The sequence below is a fragment of the Pieris rapae genome, chromosome 20 (assembly GCF_905147795.1).
Source record: "Pieris rapae chromosome 20, ilPieRapa1.1, whole genome shotgun sequence".
NCBI classification, from domain to species: domain Eukaryota; kingdom Metazoa; phylum Arthropoda; class Insecta; order Lepidoptera; family Pieridae; genus Pieris; species Pieris rapae.
In genome coordinates this window covers 673,019-694,233 of record NC_059528.1, presented here as the reverse complement: position 1 = coordinate 694,233, position 21,215 = coordinate 673,019, and the positions used below count along the sequence as shown (strand labels likewise).

General features: G+C 32.1%; 1 protein-coding gene across 2 annotated transcripts in view; it reads right to left on the bottom strand.

Moving 5' to 3' along the window:
* The window catches only part of LOC110994967 (rho GTPase-activating protein conundrum), an 80,458-nt gene that overhangs the window by 38,394 nt on the left and 20,849 nt on the right, over nt 1-21,215 (bottom strand). The window contains exons 1-2 of one of the 2 annotated variants that reach the window (XM_022261901.2): nt 19,326-19,632; nt 6,000-6,147 (exon numbers count right to left, since the gene is read on the bottom strand). In XM_022261901.2, the coding sequence (XP_022117593.2) occupies nt 6,000-6,147; nt 19,326-19,364 (187 nt within the window). In that variant the 5' untranslated portion in view covers nt 19,365-19,632. Of the gene's footprint in view, nt 1-5,999; nt 6,148-19,325; nt 19,633-21,215 lie in introns of those variants that run through there. The other variant, XM_022261899.2, reaches the window with a different exon arrangement.

Sequence of the window (21,215 nt, the reverse complement as noted above, 5' to 3'; positions counted from 1 at the left end):
AACGTTTTTGTACCTTGCAAAATACTATATTTTGAACCTGTAAGCCATAATTAGACAAGACGTGAAGCAATTCGTTCAATGACTCGATCATTGATAACCACAGGTTTAATGAGGTAACTTCACTTAACTTTCTAAACACACGGTCAGGTTGTAACCTTGGCATGCCTTTACTAAAGATAGTTTAACTAGTTAATGATAGGAAAAAAAAACAGTGGAGCTACAACCTATTTAGGTCTTGGCCTCAGATTTCTGAATCTGTTTTATGAACATTTTAAAATTTAATAGGCGAGTAGGTGATCAACCCTCACTGCCTGACACACGTCGTCGACTTTTTGGGTCTAAGACATATCGGTTTCCTCACGATGTTTTCCTTCACCGTTCGAGCAAATGTTAAATGCGCACATAGAAAGAAAGTCCATTGGTGCACAGCCGGGGACTGAACCAACGACCTCAAGTATGAGAGTCGCATGCTGAAGCCACTAGGCCAACACTGCTCTAAAATATAAAATAACGAAAACAAATTTAACAGATTTTCTTGTATAGTGTAAAAACATTGAAATAAGATGTAAAGTGTATATTAATAGGCTGTATCCACACTGCGTGTGTACTCTGGTATAGCCCTTAGGCACCAAGATGCCCCTTAGTGGTGGTTTTGTACTTAAAAGTTATTAAGTAAGTAAATAATAACTTAATAACCCTCTGGCATTGACAGTGTCCATGGGCGGCGGTATCACTTAACATCAGGTGAACCTCCTGCCCCCAGTTCTATAAAAAAAAATAAAAATGAAGGCAAAAAATTTTGTTTCTTTGGTTTCATACATTTATGATGTTATTAAATATAATTGGTTTGTTAGTTATAACTTTCTTTATAGCAGTAGTTTACTTTATAGTATTAGAGAAGAAGAGATGGTATGATAACCCCCTTTCGAAGTGATACTCCAATAAGGACCAATATCCCGTTTATTGGGCCTTCTAAAAGCAGCGGTTGCCCGCCAGTGGTCCCTCATCTACCCAAAGGGTCTTTTGACTGCTGACTGACACCTTTTGGATCTTGAGATAAGCCATAAAAATCATAGTATTTTTTTTTTAGGATAGAGGCATGTCAATCTTCTTCTTAGCTTTGCAGTTAGAAAGATAAAATGTCTATATACAAAACTATAACTACTAAAAATAGATAATGATATACATATGCAAACTAGAAGCGTGTACGAAAAATTCGTACATAAACGTGTTTAAAGAAAGTGGTCATACAACTCTTAAACCGTAAAGATTTCTTTTATTATTTTTCGTTGTTATATAAAACATTTATTCGTTTTCTATATTATAAAATACGTCATCTTCTAAAGTCGCACTCCTTTTTTCATTTCAGAAGGTCGTGTTATTTACGAGCACAACTTCCTCCACTCCCTCTCCTGATGGGCAATCTTCTCCGCCTGGGTAAAGCTAAGACTCGCAATAGCCTTAACTCGATCACTCCAGCGAGTCGGGGATCGGCCTCGAGGTCTGGTGCCCTCTAATCTGCCCGTCGGCACGATGACTTTTTCTAGGCTTTCTAGATCTCGGCGTGTTACATGTCCAAAAAATCTCACAGTTAACAAAGTGTCGAAAGACGATTTTTTACTTGTAACCGTCTTATTAGGGACACGTTTGATTCCTTCGCTGTCCAGGGAATCCCTACCATACGCCTCCAACACAACATTTCCCGAGCATAGCTCATATATACGTCAATTTATGATCGTTTAATACTATAGATGTTGGGGGTGGTGAGAAAAACAAGTGTTCTTTGAGAGGTTGGATTATTTGCGCATATGTGCGACGGCGACAGCGAAGACCAAGGCTGTTTACGATACCAAGGGCTAGAACCAGTCTGCATAGATCTCAGATGAAGACATTGCGCCTACGCTGTCTCTGTCTGACACTGTTCGAGTTCACAGATATTGAGTATCTTATATACTTAATATTATGTATATGAATGTTGACATTGTGGTATTGGTTTAGTACTTAAAGGATAGTATGTATTCTTGTGAATAAATAAATATTTATTCACTTTGTAATACACGCATGAAATATTGTCATTTAATACTTGTATAATACATAGATGGGAAATCCATAGTCACAATCCTAGTTTAGAATTAGACAACAAGCTTCAAATGTTCTGCTTTATACGACTATACATATCCGTTTTATGTATAGTGTAATAGTCTAACGAACTTTCGGTGTAGGGCCAACACCGGAAAACCCACATCAAGGGCGACGTCTGTGGCATGAGCCCGTAAAGGCGTATTATCACCTCGTTAACAAAATACATATCTACGCCATAATATCTTAATAGAAATATAAGTGTCTACGAGCTATATTTATTCTCAAACATCACACACGTTAAAATGAGGACAATGCGATACTTGTAAAAATATGTTATAGAAAGGATATATATGTGTGAAAATGACATACAAATTACTCAGAATCGAGAAGCTCGCAACTTCCAAAGGGACTCTTTGTATTGAAGAAGTCGCAGTGGTCTGCCAAGCATCCGCGAATATACAAATCTGAAAAAAACTCAGGAACATCCAGAGAATCAAATTCATATCAGTAAATAGGATCTGATTGAAGAGTTGACTGTTGTACAGTTGATCGATTTGCGTGAAGTGCATCAACTCGTGCGCATCCGTCCGTTATGAGGTACGTAACGGGACCCGTGTCGTGTGCGACCATCGCCTAAGTGACCATTGCCGACCTCGAGTTAAGGTCGCTTTCTGGTTTTGAATGGGCTAATTTATACAAATTCAGTATTTGTTTATTTTATTTATTAAGTAAAAAGGTACAAGTAAGTACAATTTTTAAATCTCTATTTAAAAAGCTCCGAAATTTAAAAATAATAAACAAAGCTTTACTTATTTAAAAAAATAAATGATTCAAATAATAAATTGTATTAAAAAAATCCTTTTGCCAGTCCTAACTGATAACAAGAAGATATAGTTATAGTATTTAAGCTGCGACTTAGAATACGGACTTTGTTTTCGGTAAAAATAACGTATGAGTCCTTCTATTGGAACATTTTGCAGTAAATGAAGCACTACAAAATTTCACACGAATATTTGTTGCTTAGCCGTCTTGGCCTAGAAATAATTAAAAAGCCATCTTAGGATCTAGCAAAACTATTATTTGGTTTGATACTGACGTTAAATTTTCCGACAACGAATTACCTCATATTTCGGCCATACAATGCACTAAGACCTATGAGAAACCATCTGATGATGGAATCATGGAATGGATGGAATCATCGGATGAACCAGTTGGACGGATCGAGTGAAAAACTTATAGTTCTCAAAATTGTACTCTACCGGTGGATGCCGAGATAACTCCAGATGTATCCTTGCTGACTATGACGTTCAGACATAAGCTATCGACTCAAGAGAGAGATGGAATTAAGAATCACGGAAATAATCAGCGAACATTCCAGTCTCTATAAAGTAGGAATTAAATACAATAATTGCCGTGGCTTTACATTCCGATGTTAATAGGTGACGATGGTTTACAGTTAGCGAATACCGTCTAAACAAAATTAAACAGCACTTGACCAACATTTGTATTTGGTCATTGGCTTATAATCGTGAAATACATAGTAAGTTTGTACACATCAAAAGTTTTTACAGGTATAGGTAGACATTTTGGTATTATTTGTGGTAAATTCATGGTAACAACCTCCTAATACATTTAAATATGTTGTGATGGGAGGAGGGTAGGGACAAAAAGAGATACACGGAGGGTGATTGCCATTGATTGGACGTGTTTGAGACATAATTATCTTGTGTGATATAATATTTTAGATTTTCGGTTGTAACTGTGTTGAGGGGTATAATTCTTTAATTATTATTTTATGGCTTAGTTTTATTTTGTTGTGAAACTGTCTGAAATGTTTTTTTGATTTTCTTTTTTGAGCTTTGGGAAATGCCCTTTGGAAAATTAGATATTCATTTATTGAATAATAAACTTTTTGTTTATGTGGTAAACATAGCCACATATGTATAATAAGTTTGGTAGGATAAGCCAAAAATCCTCCTGGCGCCCACATTCTAGTTAATTTTAGTTATAAGATTAATTAAATGTATGTTAATGATTGATTGCATTTTGTTAGCTTACTTGTTCGAGGTTCCTTTTATAAATGTCCTAATTTGTGCCAATTTATTTTATTTAACGTTAAAAACCCATAACAATGTTTACGCTAAAAAAAGCTCGGAATCGAATTCCGAGGAGTATTGTTCTGTTTATTACGATTATCAAGTCGATATAAAATTCATTGTTAGCTGTGGCATATCAAAATGTTATTGCAGTAACGTTATACGACACTTAATGTGTCATATATACATAATATATTCGTACTTGCAAATTTATAAATCTGTTGTATGTAATGCAAAGCCCACAATTTAACTCCGTCCTACTGACATTTAAATAACAAAGATAGTAAGGAAAGGTGGGTTCGTGGAAATGTCCGGTTTTCTCAACGAAACCTGTCGCAACGTGGAATGCAGGCTCAAGGCTGACGTATGAAAGTCGATAAAACCGCAACCGATTAACAAATTCCATAACAACAGATAGTGAAGGAAACTTCAGAAAATTAATTAATCTTACATCACATAGAGCATTGATTGATTATTGATTTTCCTTTCTTTAACATCATTTTTCGTTCACTGCTCTCAATCTTGATATCTAGGCTATCTTTGGGTAAATTAATTATGTTTTGTGAATGTAACTACATAATAATTAAAGGCCGGCCGTGCACTAGCGTGCCCTCTGGCATTGAGTGTCCATGGGCGGCGGTATCACTTAACATCAGATGAGCCTCCTGACCGTTTACCCCCTGTTCTATAAAAAAAAGATTGTTATCAAAAGGTTGCTTTTGTAACATTCATAAATTTGAGCCAATAAGGCCTAGAAACCTCTCCATTGCTTACGATTAGGCCGTCGCCTTAAATGTCGTCAAACAGGAAGTATCGCTCAGCGAGTTTATTTACGTTTCTAGAATTCGTAATCATTTAATGAAAAGTTTTATTGTACTGTGATTGATCTTTAATTTAAAATGAATTCAAGTTTTGATTAACATTGCATTATTCTATGATTATTATTACACAGTCGGCTCAATATAGTGTAATGAGATGAGACAAAAATTTAACGATTACTTTTATTTGATGGCATAGATATATTTTTTTTTATAGAACAGGGGGCAAACGGGCAGGAGGCTCCCTTAAGTTATTTAGTTAAGTTTAGTTTAGACTATAAAGGTTTTTATTGCTAACGGCGTGATATTCATAATTTTGAATATTATCTAGTTTGTTTGACGATTGTACGGTAGATAGAATTATTTAAACCTTATAGGATTTTTGGAGTTTATGATCAAAACATTCTTACGTTGGATCTTTGATTTTCAAAGACTGGTTTTGTAATGTTTTCTTATTTCGCGTTCTCATTACGTAACTGTAAATATAGACCTTCCTTTTGTTTAAATGTTGACGTTGATAAATGTATATATTTACCAATTTGATTAAATCAACTTTGATTTAATTTGAATCGTACCATTCACAATGGTTGACATAAATTTACAATTTATTCGACTTCACCGGGCATTATTGCAGTAACGTCTGCATAAAAAACCTATATTCATATTCATACATTTTAATATTATGTTAGCAGCATTGCATAGTATATTTCAAAATAACGACTAATATGTTGAATAATTAGGACATTACAACATCGGTACATAAGGAATATATTTAATAAATTAGTTCTTTGTCAATTTAATAAACTAATATACAATATATAAATAAGTCAAAAAGGTAGAGATTTTTTAAATTTCTACATAACCTATATATTATTTCCGTCTATTTTCCTCGTGTTTGTGTAAAATACCAATTCCAATATTTAATATTAGCTCCGCTCAAATAGATATGAATACGGTTCCTATAGCAACAGTCTCAGTTCTAATTCTTTGAAAAAAAAAATACCTTCGTAATGGTTGTCGTCGTCATCGGTGTGATGTGCAGTGCTGATCTGTCGACAGAGGTCTTCGTACTCCGCCCAATAAGCAGCTAATGCGGAGGCATCAGGCGCACGTGGCGGCAATGGAAGTGACATCCGGACTTCTGGGGACTCCTATAATAAAACATATGAACTTAAAAATATTGTATAAAATATTTATATTCTGTTTTTACATGTGAAATCAGAAATTTTAAGTAACGGTCTTTATAAGTATAAGTTATATTAGTAATAAGTCATAATATATCATATCTGTTCGTAAATATTTATTCTATTATATATAGAATTATTATTTACAAACTAAAATAATAATAAATGAGAAGTTAAACATTATTATTGTAATAATATTCTGTTATCACGTCTTTAATAGTTTAATTGTTCTAAACTATAAATAACTTTTAAATACTAAACACAGAGTATTAAACTACTGGCTGACAAGTTAACGACGTATTCGTTGATTAGTAATTAAAACTTTATATCTATTAGGTTTAAGTTATAATGTTATATAACTTAAGAATTTTTTTTTCAAAATAAATTTATATTCACTGATTAAGAAACTTTTAATTAATATAACAAGCAATTAAAACTGAAAATGTGTTTTTGGTTCTGAATTTCGTAACACAGTTGTGTAATACGATGATAGCTTGAAATGTAACCAAATTCAAAACTAGAAAGTCTTAGTCGGATTTTAAAATAAACTTCAGTTTATATTTCCAAGGCACGAACATTTTATAAAATGCATTATTGCATTTATTGACACTAAAAACGTGTCAAACATTTGCATACATTCTTAACTAAGTATAAAAATCTTTAATTCTTTAGACCGTGTGACTTTGTACTCATGATACATTACACGTATTAACCTAAAATCAATTTGCTGATCGATTCTCTTACACGTTATAATAGTATAGATCATGCAAAACATTTTGGTAATTCAAGATTTTATAAAATATATGACAATGTACGAAATGAGATGCCTATATAAAAGACTAAATTTAAAAATTAAATCGTGATGTTTCTCTTAAGAATATCTATGCTAAAAGAAGTATGGTAGCCTTCAGCTGTTCTGAATAATAACTAACAAAATACGGTATAATGCGGTAAGAGCTGTATTGGTCTAGTAAGCATGCGCCATATCTTGGGGTAATGCGTTCGAATTTAATTTGTTTTTGTTTATTTGTTCAATTAATTTAATTTGTTTTTCTTGACGTTCATAAGTGTACATGTTTACCTATATGAATAAAGATATTTTTGATTTGATTTTTTTATTTAATTTGAATTACGGTTGATCACAAATTGTGTTCTAAGTTTTTTTAATTATTAAATTTTAAGGTTAGTTATTAGGTATATTTTTATGTTAATATTATTAAATTATATCATGCTGGCAACAGTTTTTAGAATTTGGTGTCGGCGACATTGTAGTGACGTTGCTACACTGTGGATTTGAAAGACTAGGAATAATAGAAAATAGTAGAGTTTTTAACTATGGTCAGCCAGTAAAGAAAAGTTAAACACTATCTCGTACGGTTAGGTTAGGGACAGAAGGCTTACATACCTTCCGGTATCATGTATTGTTGATCACGAAACGTATATAGAAATCTGAGGCCAAGACCTCAAAGAATTAGTAGGGCCACTTTTACGACGCTTGCGGTACAATACCCATTCTTATTATCTATTCCGTGACTTTGCAGTAATCGGTTAACATGAAGGTTAATTGCTTAGTTAATAAAACATTGATCTTGATGTTAGTTTGTCAAGGAGTGGTCAAACATAATACTGACACACCTAGCACTTAAAATATAACCTTAATAAGTTATATTGCGTTGAGGTTAAACTTGAGATTAGAGACGGGTTAGGAAATCATGACCTTTACGGGTAATTTTGAATATTAAACTTCAAAATTTTACTTTTTTGTCGTTACAAGGTAGTATTACGTAATAAAAGGCTTAACATATCTACAAATATTTTATTTGTACATAGAAGAAGACAGTTTATAATATTGTCTTTTATTAGTACATAACTTTTACACTTTTAATGAAAAACACTTTTTTACTACATCTTTTAGTCGATACCAACTCCGGGTAAATAAATACAGATAATACAACATTTTCTACAGCTGTGATACTGTTTGACATTTAACACCTTTGTCTTCAGTTACCGTGACCACGCACGCTGTAAAGCACGCGAAACGTCAGTAAAATTTAAAATTATGTCTAAAGAATTATAAGTTTAAATACAAAATAATACATAACTATAATCCGAAAAAAGTGGTTTCCTTTAAGAAGACAGTTTAATTATAAAAATTGAATTATGGATAATCTTTTTTTGTTGTTACGATGTTTTGTTTTATATGAGTCACTACTGAAAATGAAATGTTAAATTCAACGATAATATTTTTGTTTGTGAAAAATATTTTCAATTACATAATCAAAAATTTTTGCTTTAGTTAAAATTCTATAGTCAATTAGTGCGTAATTACAGGTTTCATGGTCACCTAAGCATATAAATAAAATAAAATACATATTTTAAATATGGAATGGAAAATACAGATATTACTTATTCCAAGTCATTAAATTTGAATCGGTACTGTGGATTCCATATTTTTCTAATTCTTAATCACATCACGTAGAAATGGAAATGAAGCACGAAATTCCATTATATTAATTTGCATATAAAGCCAGTCCCTTCAAGGCGAATGTCAAGATTTCAAAGATATTTCCGTTTACGAGTTGATACTAAATATTCATGAAGATTTTATTACATTTAAATTCCTATATTTCATTTAAAATATACTAAATAATAAATTAATATAAAAAATCATATATTTTTTGTATTTGGGTAAACAAAATGTTGCGATAAAAAATACGTTTATTATGGAACATAAGATAGACAGGTATCACTTATAACACATTAAACTTGAACCTGTTGGCATCCCTACTCATCGGCAAAGAAGACAGATGTGACCGACAGAAAAAGCCGGCGTAAAATACTCTCGGTACTCTTTTAAAAAAGCAAATAATCAAACAATACTTATTTTAAAACAAATATAGCATATTAATTAGAAGTAGCCTGCCCAACACTAGTCCAAGGCCTTTTTATCCACTAGATAATCGCTAACTTTATAGTAAGCCCTTTTCACACAGCTTTTCTTTAATACATTTCTTAAATTTATTAAAAGACAGCGATAAAAGAGCCTTATACTAAATCGTTTATCTTTCACAACCAGCAAAAAACTATAGAAAAATTAAATAACTTATATCATTTTCATATTCCTCAAATTCATATAATGCAATACGTAACAAACAATTATATGTATTAGAGTAACTGTCAATGGCAGAGACTCTTGCGCCATACCTACTTATTGTACGCGGCAAATAGAGTGAAACTCGTTAAGGTTCTATTTCGTAATGATTTATTTGCATGGCTTTTTGTATCCGCCATTAAAATTGATTTTGCGTCAATACAAACTCCACAGAACTTAAATCCAAGTTACTAATACGTTTAGAACATTATAAATACTATTTTTGTGTTCTCGTATATCATATATTATTTATTTATTTATTCACACTTCGATGCCAGAAAGAAACACAAATAACACAATACATAAAAATTCTAAGGGAAGCAACGGGCGGCCTTATCACTAACAAGCGATCTCTACTAGACAACCATTGTAAGAAAAGAAAACAATAAATAAAAATGAGTGCAAGAAGTGCATAACCAGAAGTTATATAAAAAAATATATATTAATATATATTACAATATAATTTATTTATAATTTTAACTAGATGAACAAGATTTACATTACTTAATACATACATGCATATAATCAATACATTCGATTTGCAATATGGTCGTACGTGCGTAAGCGCATATTGTAACATGAACCGATAAGTGAAGTTCTGCCAAGCGTCACTTATTTCTTGTTGACGGCCCTCACAACAATAGGTACTTATGAGATCTATAAAATCGAACCGGCCGAAGAATAAGTCAAACGGGAACAAAATTCAACTCACTATGTTAATTGAATATTTTGTTCTTATCTCTCGCGTTATGAATATATGTAAAAGCGACAAAACAGTCAACAACGCTTTTTATGCAGTATATAATATATAAATAATAATAATATGAAGCCTTTATTTTTCCACATCCTATTTACATAAATTAAATAGATATGAATACAATCTTACTAAGATGCGGCCCCTATCCGGAAAGGGCTCCTACAACTTTGTCTTTGTTTGTCGCGTAATTGAATTCCGAGAATACTCCATTCTAGCATATAAAATAACACTGATTAAATAAATACGATAAAAATAGTTCGCCGTATAATACCATAAATTACCTCCATAACGGGTATATGACAAATAATTTCGTAATTCAATAAGCTAAAATGGAAAGTACATCACTTATGATTATACAACACATGTTCATATTCATAAAACGCTGATTTGTAAGAAGATAGTTACGTAAGCCCTTGTAATGCCATTTATCTGATACACCTGTTTCCCTACTTCCTGATTTACTCACTATAAATACTTTATTAAATTTGTTAAAAATGTTACAATGTAACAGTCTAGGCAGAACCACCCATATCATTGTTTCCCATCGTGGGGCCCACGGGGGACAATTTTATAGTGGAGGAATTCGAAATTTATTATTTCTTAATAATCATTTATAATTTCATTTTTTTTCTATGTTTTAAAATTGACTTACTGTATTAATAATTTCCAAATCATTTATTCCCAAAAACTATCATTTCATGTCTTAAGTTACATAAGAGGGTTATCATAAGAATTTTAGTAAAAGTAAGGTCCCTTTAGTCCATCTTTTAACCACTAAATTTAGTACGACGGCGGCTTATAGCACAAATACTTGCATTAGTTCCGTAACCTTTAAACTACTCGATTTGCCATACAATGTGATAGTGTTTTTGTTTGATGGCCTTAAAATTTCACCCATTTTTAAACTTTTTTTTTTATGTGTAAGGAATGAAGATGAAGGGGAGTTCTACTAAAAACAAGCACGAAAATCGAACTAAAACTGGTCGTGGCATTAGAAAATGGTCCCATTGACCCACCGAAAGTGAAATGAACATGACGCAAGACAATTATTTCTGATTTTGTAACAAAACAAACGGTGTAGAACAAATATTGTTACTAATTGAATCTAGACACTAATTAGACTCACTTCATACTTGATACGTAATATATATAATTAGTTTATCTGATTACGACCCTTATATAATACGTCAGGCCTGCTTGATCATTAATGTCGTTACCACACATAATATGGCCATTGAAGGTTCGCTCATGACGGCCTGTGCCGTTATCGTTACAAATTGAAAAGAGTATTTTCGATATAATTCTTGGTGTTACATTTAGAAGTTGCAGAGTACCGAAGCTGGTCGAGCACAAAGCGCGAGCAGCTGGTCGATCTTAACTTTAAATGCTTAAATTATGTGACAAAATTAATAAGACAAGCAGAAAAGCGTTTGCCTCGTGTTCTCATTACTACAAAAAAACTGTATCAATATAATTTGTTTTTCTAATAGGGAAGTATGCGATTAGTTTTCTGCCTGTCAACTTTTTGGGTCAACATGTTGCTTTCCTCACGATGTTGAATGAAATGCGCTGTTACAAAAAAAAAACAAAACAATATCGTGATTCGTACTCACCGAAGCCGCATGAGCTTTTAAAAAACAATCTATAGATTTTTTTAATTACTGTTCTCTTTCATTAAGTTGTAGTTCATTAAGTTGCCTGCAAGAGAACGCTTAATAGTGCATGGTTGCTCCTTACATTGAGTAATAATTTGAATATTTCGCAAAAACTCGCAAACTCTACACTAGAAGTTACTATCCGGACAATTTTATAGTTTTAAGACCTACATGAGTATAAAACAGTTAACAGCTTTAGAAGACAATCTGTGGATAAGATTCACATTCTGAATTACCAACGTGGCTCTTTACGACTCGTAAATTCTACGACTCGTACTTTTTCAATAATAATGTTTCACAAATTCGATTCGGCTAAGGAACTCTATATTATACTCGGTTTAGATAAGAAAACGGTAAAGACCGGCGACCTTTACCGATATTTATTTTTAGTCTTCATATTTTACGCCACCTGCTCCAAGTTACCTGTTCTTTTTTACGGTGCATCTGCGGTCTGTATATCCGAAAATATCCAAAAGGAAATGTATCCGATTATCTGAGAAATCAATCATGATAATTATTTGGCAATGCGCGTATAATAAGAGTACCGTCCTCGATGTGTTTTATTGTTTCAAAGAGAAATAATCCTCACCATTGAGATATAAAAATTAGGGAGTTTGCGTCTTTTCCGCAAAAATATGATCTCTTCCTACTCGAAGACTCCTTAAAGCCTCAGCCAGCATCAGAATGCTGGTATTGATATATCGAATTACGTTCTATTTCCCCAATGCCAGCACCTTCCACTTGACCGTATGTAATGAAGGGCATTTCGAATGTGTGCAACCACCACTATGTTGGACTGACTGCCCAATTCTTAGCGTACAAGAAAGCCGGCAACGCACTCGCGATCCTTGTTGCATTGCGTATCCATGTCCTCAATAACTACTTCCAACTTATAAGACATGGTTAAAAAATATGTATAAAAATAAAAATGTCATTTCATAAGTGTATTTTGTAATAAATTGCGTAATATTGTCATTTATCTTAATCTTCAAAATTTATAAATTGAACAAGAAAATAGAAACGCAGTTTCTCTTTGACGTAATCCTAATACTATAAATGCAAAAGTGGGTTTTGTTTGTTTGTTATGGTATTACGCATAACCAACCCATTTTGATATATTTAAGAATAAAAGATTGGATAATTTGAATTTTTTAAAAGTGAAATGACCCATATTTTTAACGCATTGTACAAGTTGTATACATATGTACGTGGGGAATCCCCATTAGTTGACCATATTTTTACTTAGATATTAATCTGAAAAAATTAAGATGATTTTTATGATAAACAAAATTGCCTGACAACTTACTATAAAATAATCTATTGCGTAATTCACAATACTAGTAGTTTTTACTTTAGTACTAAGATTTTTTATAAGTCCACTTCAACTATTCATTTACGTCATCAAGCAAAACAATCATTTACTCACAACATGAAGTTATGTGAAGCTATTTAAGTACATAAATAAATAAAAAATACTATTTCCCTTGGTTATAATAGCATTACGCGTAAACGGGTGGTACAATTGAAAAAAATGTTTTGTGTATTGCCAGGAGAAGGTTGTTATGAAAAAAAAATTAAAGAAGTTGAGCGACATATTAGAAAATTTAAAAAACTTAACTATTATTACACAACTGTCAGTAGTTTGAAATAACGTTAATGCGCTCGACACGATTTAGAATAATGTTATGTTTTACTTAGGCTACCCTTTTTAGAAGCTACATAACAACATATCGAACATCTTGCTATGCCACCGCATGAAGACTGAAAAATATTACCAATGTAGCCGGGGCGTGTGTAACACGCCATTCGTGAACTAGTGTATTGGAATTTGTGAGATAGAAAAAGTCCCCGGACACAGTGGCAGGGGAGTAGAGTATTATTAATAATAATAAAAAACCTGAGTACTAAAAAAATTTTTCTTTTATATTTTTCTACCCATAAAATTCTTCCCCAGAGTTCAAGGAATGCATTAAAAATCCGAATTTGTCTATCTACGTGTGATGCGCTTACCGACATATTTTAATGAAGTTTTTTTCCTTTGATATATTGCTTAAATTCTAATGTAATTGATGTGTGTGTGTTAAATTTGTGACGTCATATTTTCTTGTATTTTTTAGGCATACACATTGTTTTAGAATGTATATAAATAAAAAAATTGAATAAAAAAATTGATACCAATTCCAGTTCAATATTCATAGTGGAGGAAGTCTGTCAAGTCAGCCAAGTAATAAATTCGTGAGTATATATCAGAGAAGTTATCACTACATTTGGCTAAAGTTGACACTTTGTTTGCATATTGCCAAAGGAGTTTAAGGTTTGGACATCCCATCTTATCAAACCGTAATGTCAAAACACATGTCTGTATACTAGGCTCTGTTGTGTTTGCTAAGACTTTTATTACTTAGGTCTTATCGCGACCCAACAAATTGAGCAACCTTCAAAAATGTTGTTTAAAAAATGCCACTAAAAATGTTCTGGTGAAATGGGGTCAGTACTCTAATCCATTAGCACATAGATTATCCAAAATGTCATTTATAATAATTTTTTTATTCGTTTATGTATGACGATTATATAGAAAACCTACGAATTCAACAACTATTTCACCATTGATCTGCTATTTTATCACGTTATTTATTTCCAAAATATTTAAAAGCAAGGAAGCTAGACTCAAATATTTTCATTATCAATGGAACCTGTTTTGGCTTTGTATATGTGTAAGTCTTTCTTTTAAGATTACTAATAATTAAATTAATTGTAAATTGGTGTCAATTAAACTTATCGTCATTTAAATTTTAAAAACACAATATTTATCTATACTTTCACTGTTTAATTTGGTGTTAATTTTAATTAAATCGATCTAGTTCGTGGTTCATTATGAAATTAAATAAAAATACCGCCAGTACCAGACAAAGTAAAGTTAAACTTTGTACTTAGAATCTAGAATTACCTTTTAGTACTCTTTTTTAGACTCATTCATGTAATGAAAACGTAAGTGTCTAAAGTTTCGTTTTTTTTGATTAGTCAAAGAGCATTTATGTTGCGGTCTTAGTGATATATATGTCACTTGTATTACTATAACTTATATCTTCATCTCTTTTATATCATTCGCTCTCCTAGTCCTATGAAAAGGACTTATTTAGTAATATTTTGCCTTTATGATATTTTATTATCCGTGAGGTCGTAGGTTCGATCTCCGACTGTGCACCAACGGACTTCCTGTTCAAGAGCACATTCCTTCTAGTACTCCAACACGTACAGTAAAGAAGGCATCGTGAGGAAACCGGCATGCTTTGGACCCAAAAGTATATACATATAGGAATCGTGTCAGATAAGAAGCTAGAGAAGAAGAACACCAACTTTCCGGTTTAAAAAGGATCATGACAAAATCCTTGTATTGCAGCTTAGGTATTTGTACAGAATTTACAGCATCACTAAAAGGATTATCCTTAATGACGAACGATTGTAAAATCTGATTCACGCTGACATCACACCGGCATTTCTACAATACTAATATCCGGTTTTAATTCGCCAGAGAAAGGTGTCTCGAAATATACCTATGTTTATCAGTATTTTGTTGTCCAAAACAAAAACTCGAACGTAAGTTGAAAGAAACAATTAACGAAGACGTACTGACATTCGACTGCGCATACATCGTCTAGTTTATAAAAAAGGGGTTGTTTAAACATTAACTATACATACTTTTTGTGTAAATCAATTTACTAATTAAGTTAATTATGAATGCTAAATGCGCAAGTAAACAAAACTATATTCATACTATGTATTAAAACCAGAAGATGCAAAGAATAGGACCGAAAATACTTCAGTAGCTGGTTCCACCTAGTTGTGGTGACCGGCAAATAATAAACTTAAATGTCCGTCAGTTGTGGAACCAACGGACGTCGAAATACGAAATTCCAATAATTTCTTAATTCTGATAAAATGTTAAATGTCAACCTTGCATCAATCTCTATAATGAATTAATTTTATAATGATAACGAAATGATATTTATGAGCATATTATGACGGCTGGATATGTTCTTCTCCCTGGGATATCAATGAGACCACATTATGCAATGGTGGTACGATTCATACTTTATCAAAACCATATCATCGTCATGAAAATAAACCAAAAATCATTGTTAAGATTACCAGATTGTTTAAGTCCTTGTGATACGTGCGTCATGTTTTTTACATACAGTTTTATCTTGTATCATGTGATTTTTCTTTCCATGATGTTAGATAGGAATTGACAACAAAATGCTGTGTTATTAACGGATTCGCCTAAAATTACCACTGTCCTCAAATTTCTTCTTTATAAACACGTGATAATGCCAGTGTGGACATGGCATTCAGCTCTGGGGCTGTACAGCAAAGAGCAAATTATAAATAATTCATCGGTTTCAGAACAAGGTTCTTCGAAACATTGTGAATGCATTATGGTATATTAAAAATGAAAGTATCCACAAGGATCTTAACGTGGATATAGTCCTTAAGTCTTAGCTCAGTTAAATAAAACCATGTGAATACCGAGGCAATCCAACTTATTGACATAATAGGAATAACACGCCTAAAGAGAATATAAAACCTAGTGTAGTGCATATAGGTGCAAGTGTGGTATTTCGTACACACGGAATATAGCGTCATAACATAAGAGAACACATAATGACCATTACTACTTATTAGCCATAATTATTGAATAGGCCTTTTATGTCAACTTTACTGTAGGAAGAAAATAACGCGGCTAGCTGTTTTCTGCCTTCCTAAATAAATCGATCCAGAACTTAAATATTATTGAATTCAACTCGAGAACCAATCAAGAAGCGGGAATATTTCAAAAGATTTTTTCCGCGCATCAGTCGAAAGATAAAAAGAGAAAACTTTTATCTACAAAGTAATTACAAAGAGTCAATTACGTCTTTGTTATAAACGTCGAATTCAACCAATAAATCGGGCAATAAAATCCACACAAACCAAAACACGCCATATGTTTACGCAGCAAAAAACCATATAATATACATACATAAAATTTACGGGATAACGGCACTTATTACAAAAGACAATAAGGTTATTTTATCGTATATTATAATTGCGATCGTCTCTATGCAAAGTTCAAGGTGACATGCGATGCCAGGATCATATTATGTTATCCATAGATGCCTTCTACAGCCTTCTAATGCGTCGTTATCATAGTGGGCACATTGTGTCAAAGGAATTGTATTTTTTTATTTATTTATTATTTATTTATTTTCACTACAGTAGTTGTGTGTTCAGAACATAATGCCCTGTGTAAGGCCCATTTGTATGTTATACTTAAGTAAAGCGCCGCCTGTTGTATGGACTCGGCTTTTAGTTTTATGTAGGGTTTCTTGTGTGCACTGAAGTGTGAATACATTGAGTAATATTGAAATAAAAAAGAGTATAAAAAAGGCTTTATAACACCTATTAGTTAAAATATTTAAAAAAAATACTTTAGTTGCTCCTTCCAAAGGTGCATATGGGTGTATGGAGAAGAATGAAACATTACACTATTTGATAATTATATGCGAATACCATGCAGCTAGAATAAATAAAACTACTACACTAAAACGAATAATTTTAGGTAAATATTCGTGGTAAAATAATTAGACAATAATACATATTAATGCGATATACATTATATACCTACAAGTACATAATGTATATCGCACGATGGCTGAAAGTTATTTGGGAATTAGTCTTAATTCTTTTAGTGCGTGCCCAAAGATTAAATGCCTTCTTAAAAAAATGGTCAATCAGTTAAAGTGACAGGAGAAAATCAGATGATTAATGTAGCGATATGCCGCCGAGGTGGCACGCAATAAAACTCAGTATATGGGTAAGTGGGCCAAATCCTCGAGCGAAAGAAAGCCGACAATTTCGTGTTTATTTCGCCAATTTACTTATGCATTACTCTGCGTATCTGTAACTCAAGTTCATCAGGTACTTTTATTGCAAGTAACTTTTTCGCTCCTATTGAAATACCTACTAATTCGTTTTCTAAGGACAATTCAGACACGAGCGATAAGTCCGACTCCCGTATGTGCAATATGAAAAAGAATGAAATTTGACATACAGAAGTCGTACTTAGGCTGCGTTCATTTTTAAATCTCGACCACAGACTCACACTAAGCGCCAAGTTTTATTTTGAATCTCATCTCTTATTACAAAAGATTATCATTTAATGCCACTCTTTTAATTTTTATGAGTCAGCTAACAGGTATCTCTTTTTAAAGTCTTCTTCACCATTCTTATATCATAAAAGCGAATTGCAATCAAAATATCGCCCAGCAACGGTAAAACTATCGTACAAACCCATCCAAAATTTAATAATTACTTCCCTATTATTATTGAGACGTATATTGACGAATAAGGAAACTTAATGTATGAAAATTATTAATGCATTCGATGATTCATGTTATTAAACATAATAAAACTTACAAAGAAGGTGTATGACGAGAACATCGAGGTTAATAAAAAACGTCAAAAACACACTCGACTATCTCGATTCTGAATCCCAAGAACTCTTTGGTATGGATAGATTAAAAAGGTTTAGTCAGGATATAGTGAAAACTGGATGCTTTTTAATAAGTCTTAATCGCACCAAATAATTAATAATCTCGATAATTTACTCATTCCAATAATTATTATACATAATCGAGTGTACTTAAGCCAGAAGAATAACATGTCTGTTATCAATGTTTCCTAATTGATATCATATCTTGCATAACAGTGTTCTGTTACGTTTGAAAACGAGTAATCAATTAAAAGTTTACTCCAATATACATAAGGTAGAAATTGTATAAATTAGGAATGGTACTAGATTTAATAATTAAAGTCTGCGGTGTATTTGAAGTATTTTTATGTGACCGCATTTAATGTGATATCGTCAACTAATTATCATTAATTAAACAATCCACATTTATATATCAAAAATATATATAAGTCGACATTGAAATGGAAAACACAAATGTTAAGAAAAACGTCGCAACCAATGATGCATGCAAAATACGATTAACGTTACACAAAATTCACTTTCCAGTTTCCACGCTTTTGAATTAAAATTCTATCGCTTTATCGCAGGTAAACAATACTAAACTTGAACTAAATATAAAAAAAACTAACCAAACCAATAAGCTATCTATAGCTATATAAGAAAATAGCGGACGTTTTTAACGTATAATGATCATATTATTAAACCAGTAGAGTATTTTAAAATATCTGTCCAAAAGCGTATGGCGCAAAATAAAAAATCTAGTTTTGTTTACTCTAAACATGTGAATTTTTATCCTTTTAGTAACTGGTTTACCTTCGGATTAAAAGGACTGACTTGATGACATCAGTAGCTTGACAGCGAGTGAGATTAAATACACTTACTTAGTTAACATCACGTCAAATCTGATTATACACAAATCATTGGACATCAAGTTCGGTAAATATAATCATGTTTTCTTATCTATTACATACGCTATTTATTGTCAATTAAAAAGGAATATTGTGTTTATTAAATACCTACTAATAAAACTTCTGATGCGCAATTTAAGAATGAATTATTTAAAATACTGACCAACTTCAACATCTGGGATTCTAGTTTAGCGGAGAACATGAAGTTGCTTGCTTAAATTAGTTCTGATTTGAACATTAAGTTCACAACACAAGCACACACTCACTTTTGTCAAACTTCAAACCATTCAAGTCAGTTTTATTTTATTGCTACTCGTCCGTTTGGCGACGGATATTTATAAATACCAGCCGTATACACTGTCACAACATGTGATTCGGTTTTCAATATTTATCAATAAACTTTATTGAGATAATAAACGCGAAAGTTTAAGTGGAGAATGAATGACACACGCTATCACAATAACAGCCGGCGCGACACTGAATTTGAATGAAATGTCGGCAGTCGGATGGCGGCAGGTGGTAGGGTGACCATTTGTTAGATAAACAATTTACCAAATACATATTACGTAAATTTGTAATATGTACTTTAATTATAATAATATTAAAGAAATCTGAAAAAGTGTAATGTTATTATTTTCATTAAAATATATAACTGACAATTATTTAAAAATTTATTTTAGTATGACATAAAACTAAAATGTTGACTCTAGCTAACTTTAGGGTTTCGGTGTTTTCTGACGATGAGCGCGCGCGTCGTAAAAATTTACTGTCATCATTTTCCCCTAACGCTCCAATAAAACTATGACTTCAAAAGATTAAATGTTTCTGTAAAAAATTACATTTTGGTAAGAGCAATATCAATTTAAATTTTGCTTTCTTTTTCTTTTTTCATATTGAATTTATTCATAAAAATTATAAAACTATTGCCGATAGTTAAAATTTTCTCAATCTGCACACATAAAACAGCAATAGTTCGAAAAACAAACCGACCCGCTCTCAAGTGGTCACACTGACTTTCAACGACAAAGCGACTTGGTGTCTTGTTGTGATACTCGGTAAACAAATACACATTGAATTAGAGATTCTTCTCCTTTTCGAAAACGTAACTGAGTAAGAAAGATAATATTTGCTTTTTTCGTTGCTTTATTTAACAAAGGTTTTCGAATCTCGTAGGTTACTTATAGTAAATCAAAATTACAATTATCCTCTTTAAACTTATGTACCAACATCAAAGTAACATATAACATTAATAATAATAATAATCTATAACCCTAAATGGGGCTTGGCCTAAGATTGCATCTCCTTCTTCGATAATTTCTATTTTCTTTAAGTATTCATATTTATATGACATTTCAATCCAATGTAATAACATTAATTATTCTTGTTTTAACTTCTGAAATTCATTCATTGCCTACTGCTATCATATTTCCCGTAATGATATGGAAGATATTTACAACAATGAACTGGTGTTCTACTAAAATACGATATTACGAAATTTTGCTTATGACAAATACGCAATAACACTTGAATTAACAAATGAATCATAAACCATTTCATAAAATATATAGGTTTTTAATATATTGTTACAAAACTTACGCTATTATATAAACGTTATCTAATATAACAGATGTTAATAGTGAGTAGAATTATCTCTTGTTAAACAAAATTAATTATTGGTAAGTTTTCGCTCAAAACTCAAAGTACACAGTAGATAGTATGTTAGGCATTATCTTCCAAAACATGTGTTACCGCGTCTAAAGAAGCCACGGTATTAGTTAGTATAGGAAAACTGATAAAGGAAGTTAAACTTGAGACTTCCACTGCATTTCCGTTTCCCGCCAATGATTGATAGAAAGCTGCATCTCTCATTCCTTATATAGGCCGAACCATGAGAAAATAAGCAGAAAAACATATGAAACTACAAGCTATATTTAGATGGGTAGTCGACGGTCGAGTTTGTAAAACTTAAATTCTTATAATACGTGGATTAAATAAAGAACCGTGTTACTAGTCCATATACCTAACATTCTGTAGACGACGTTTTCTAATAAGC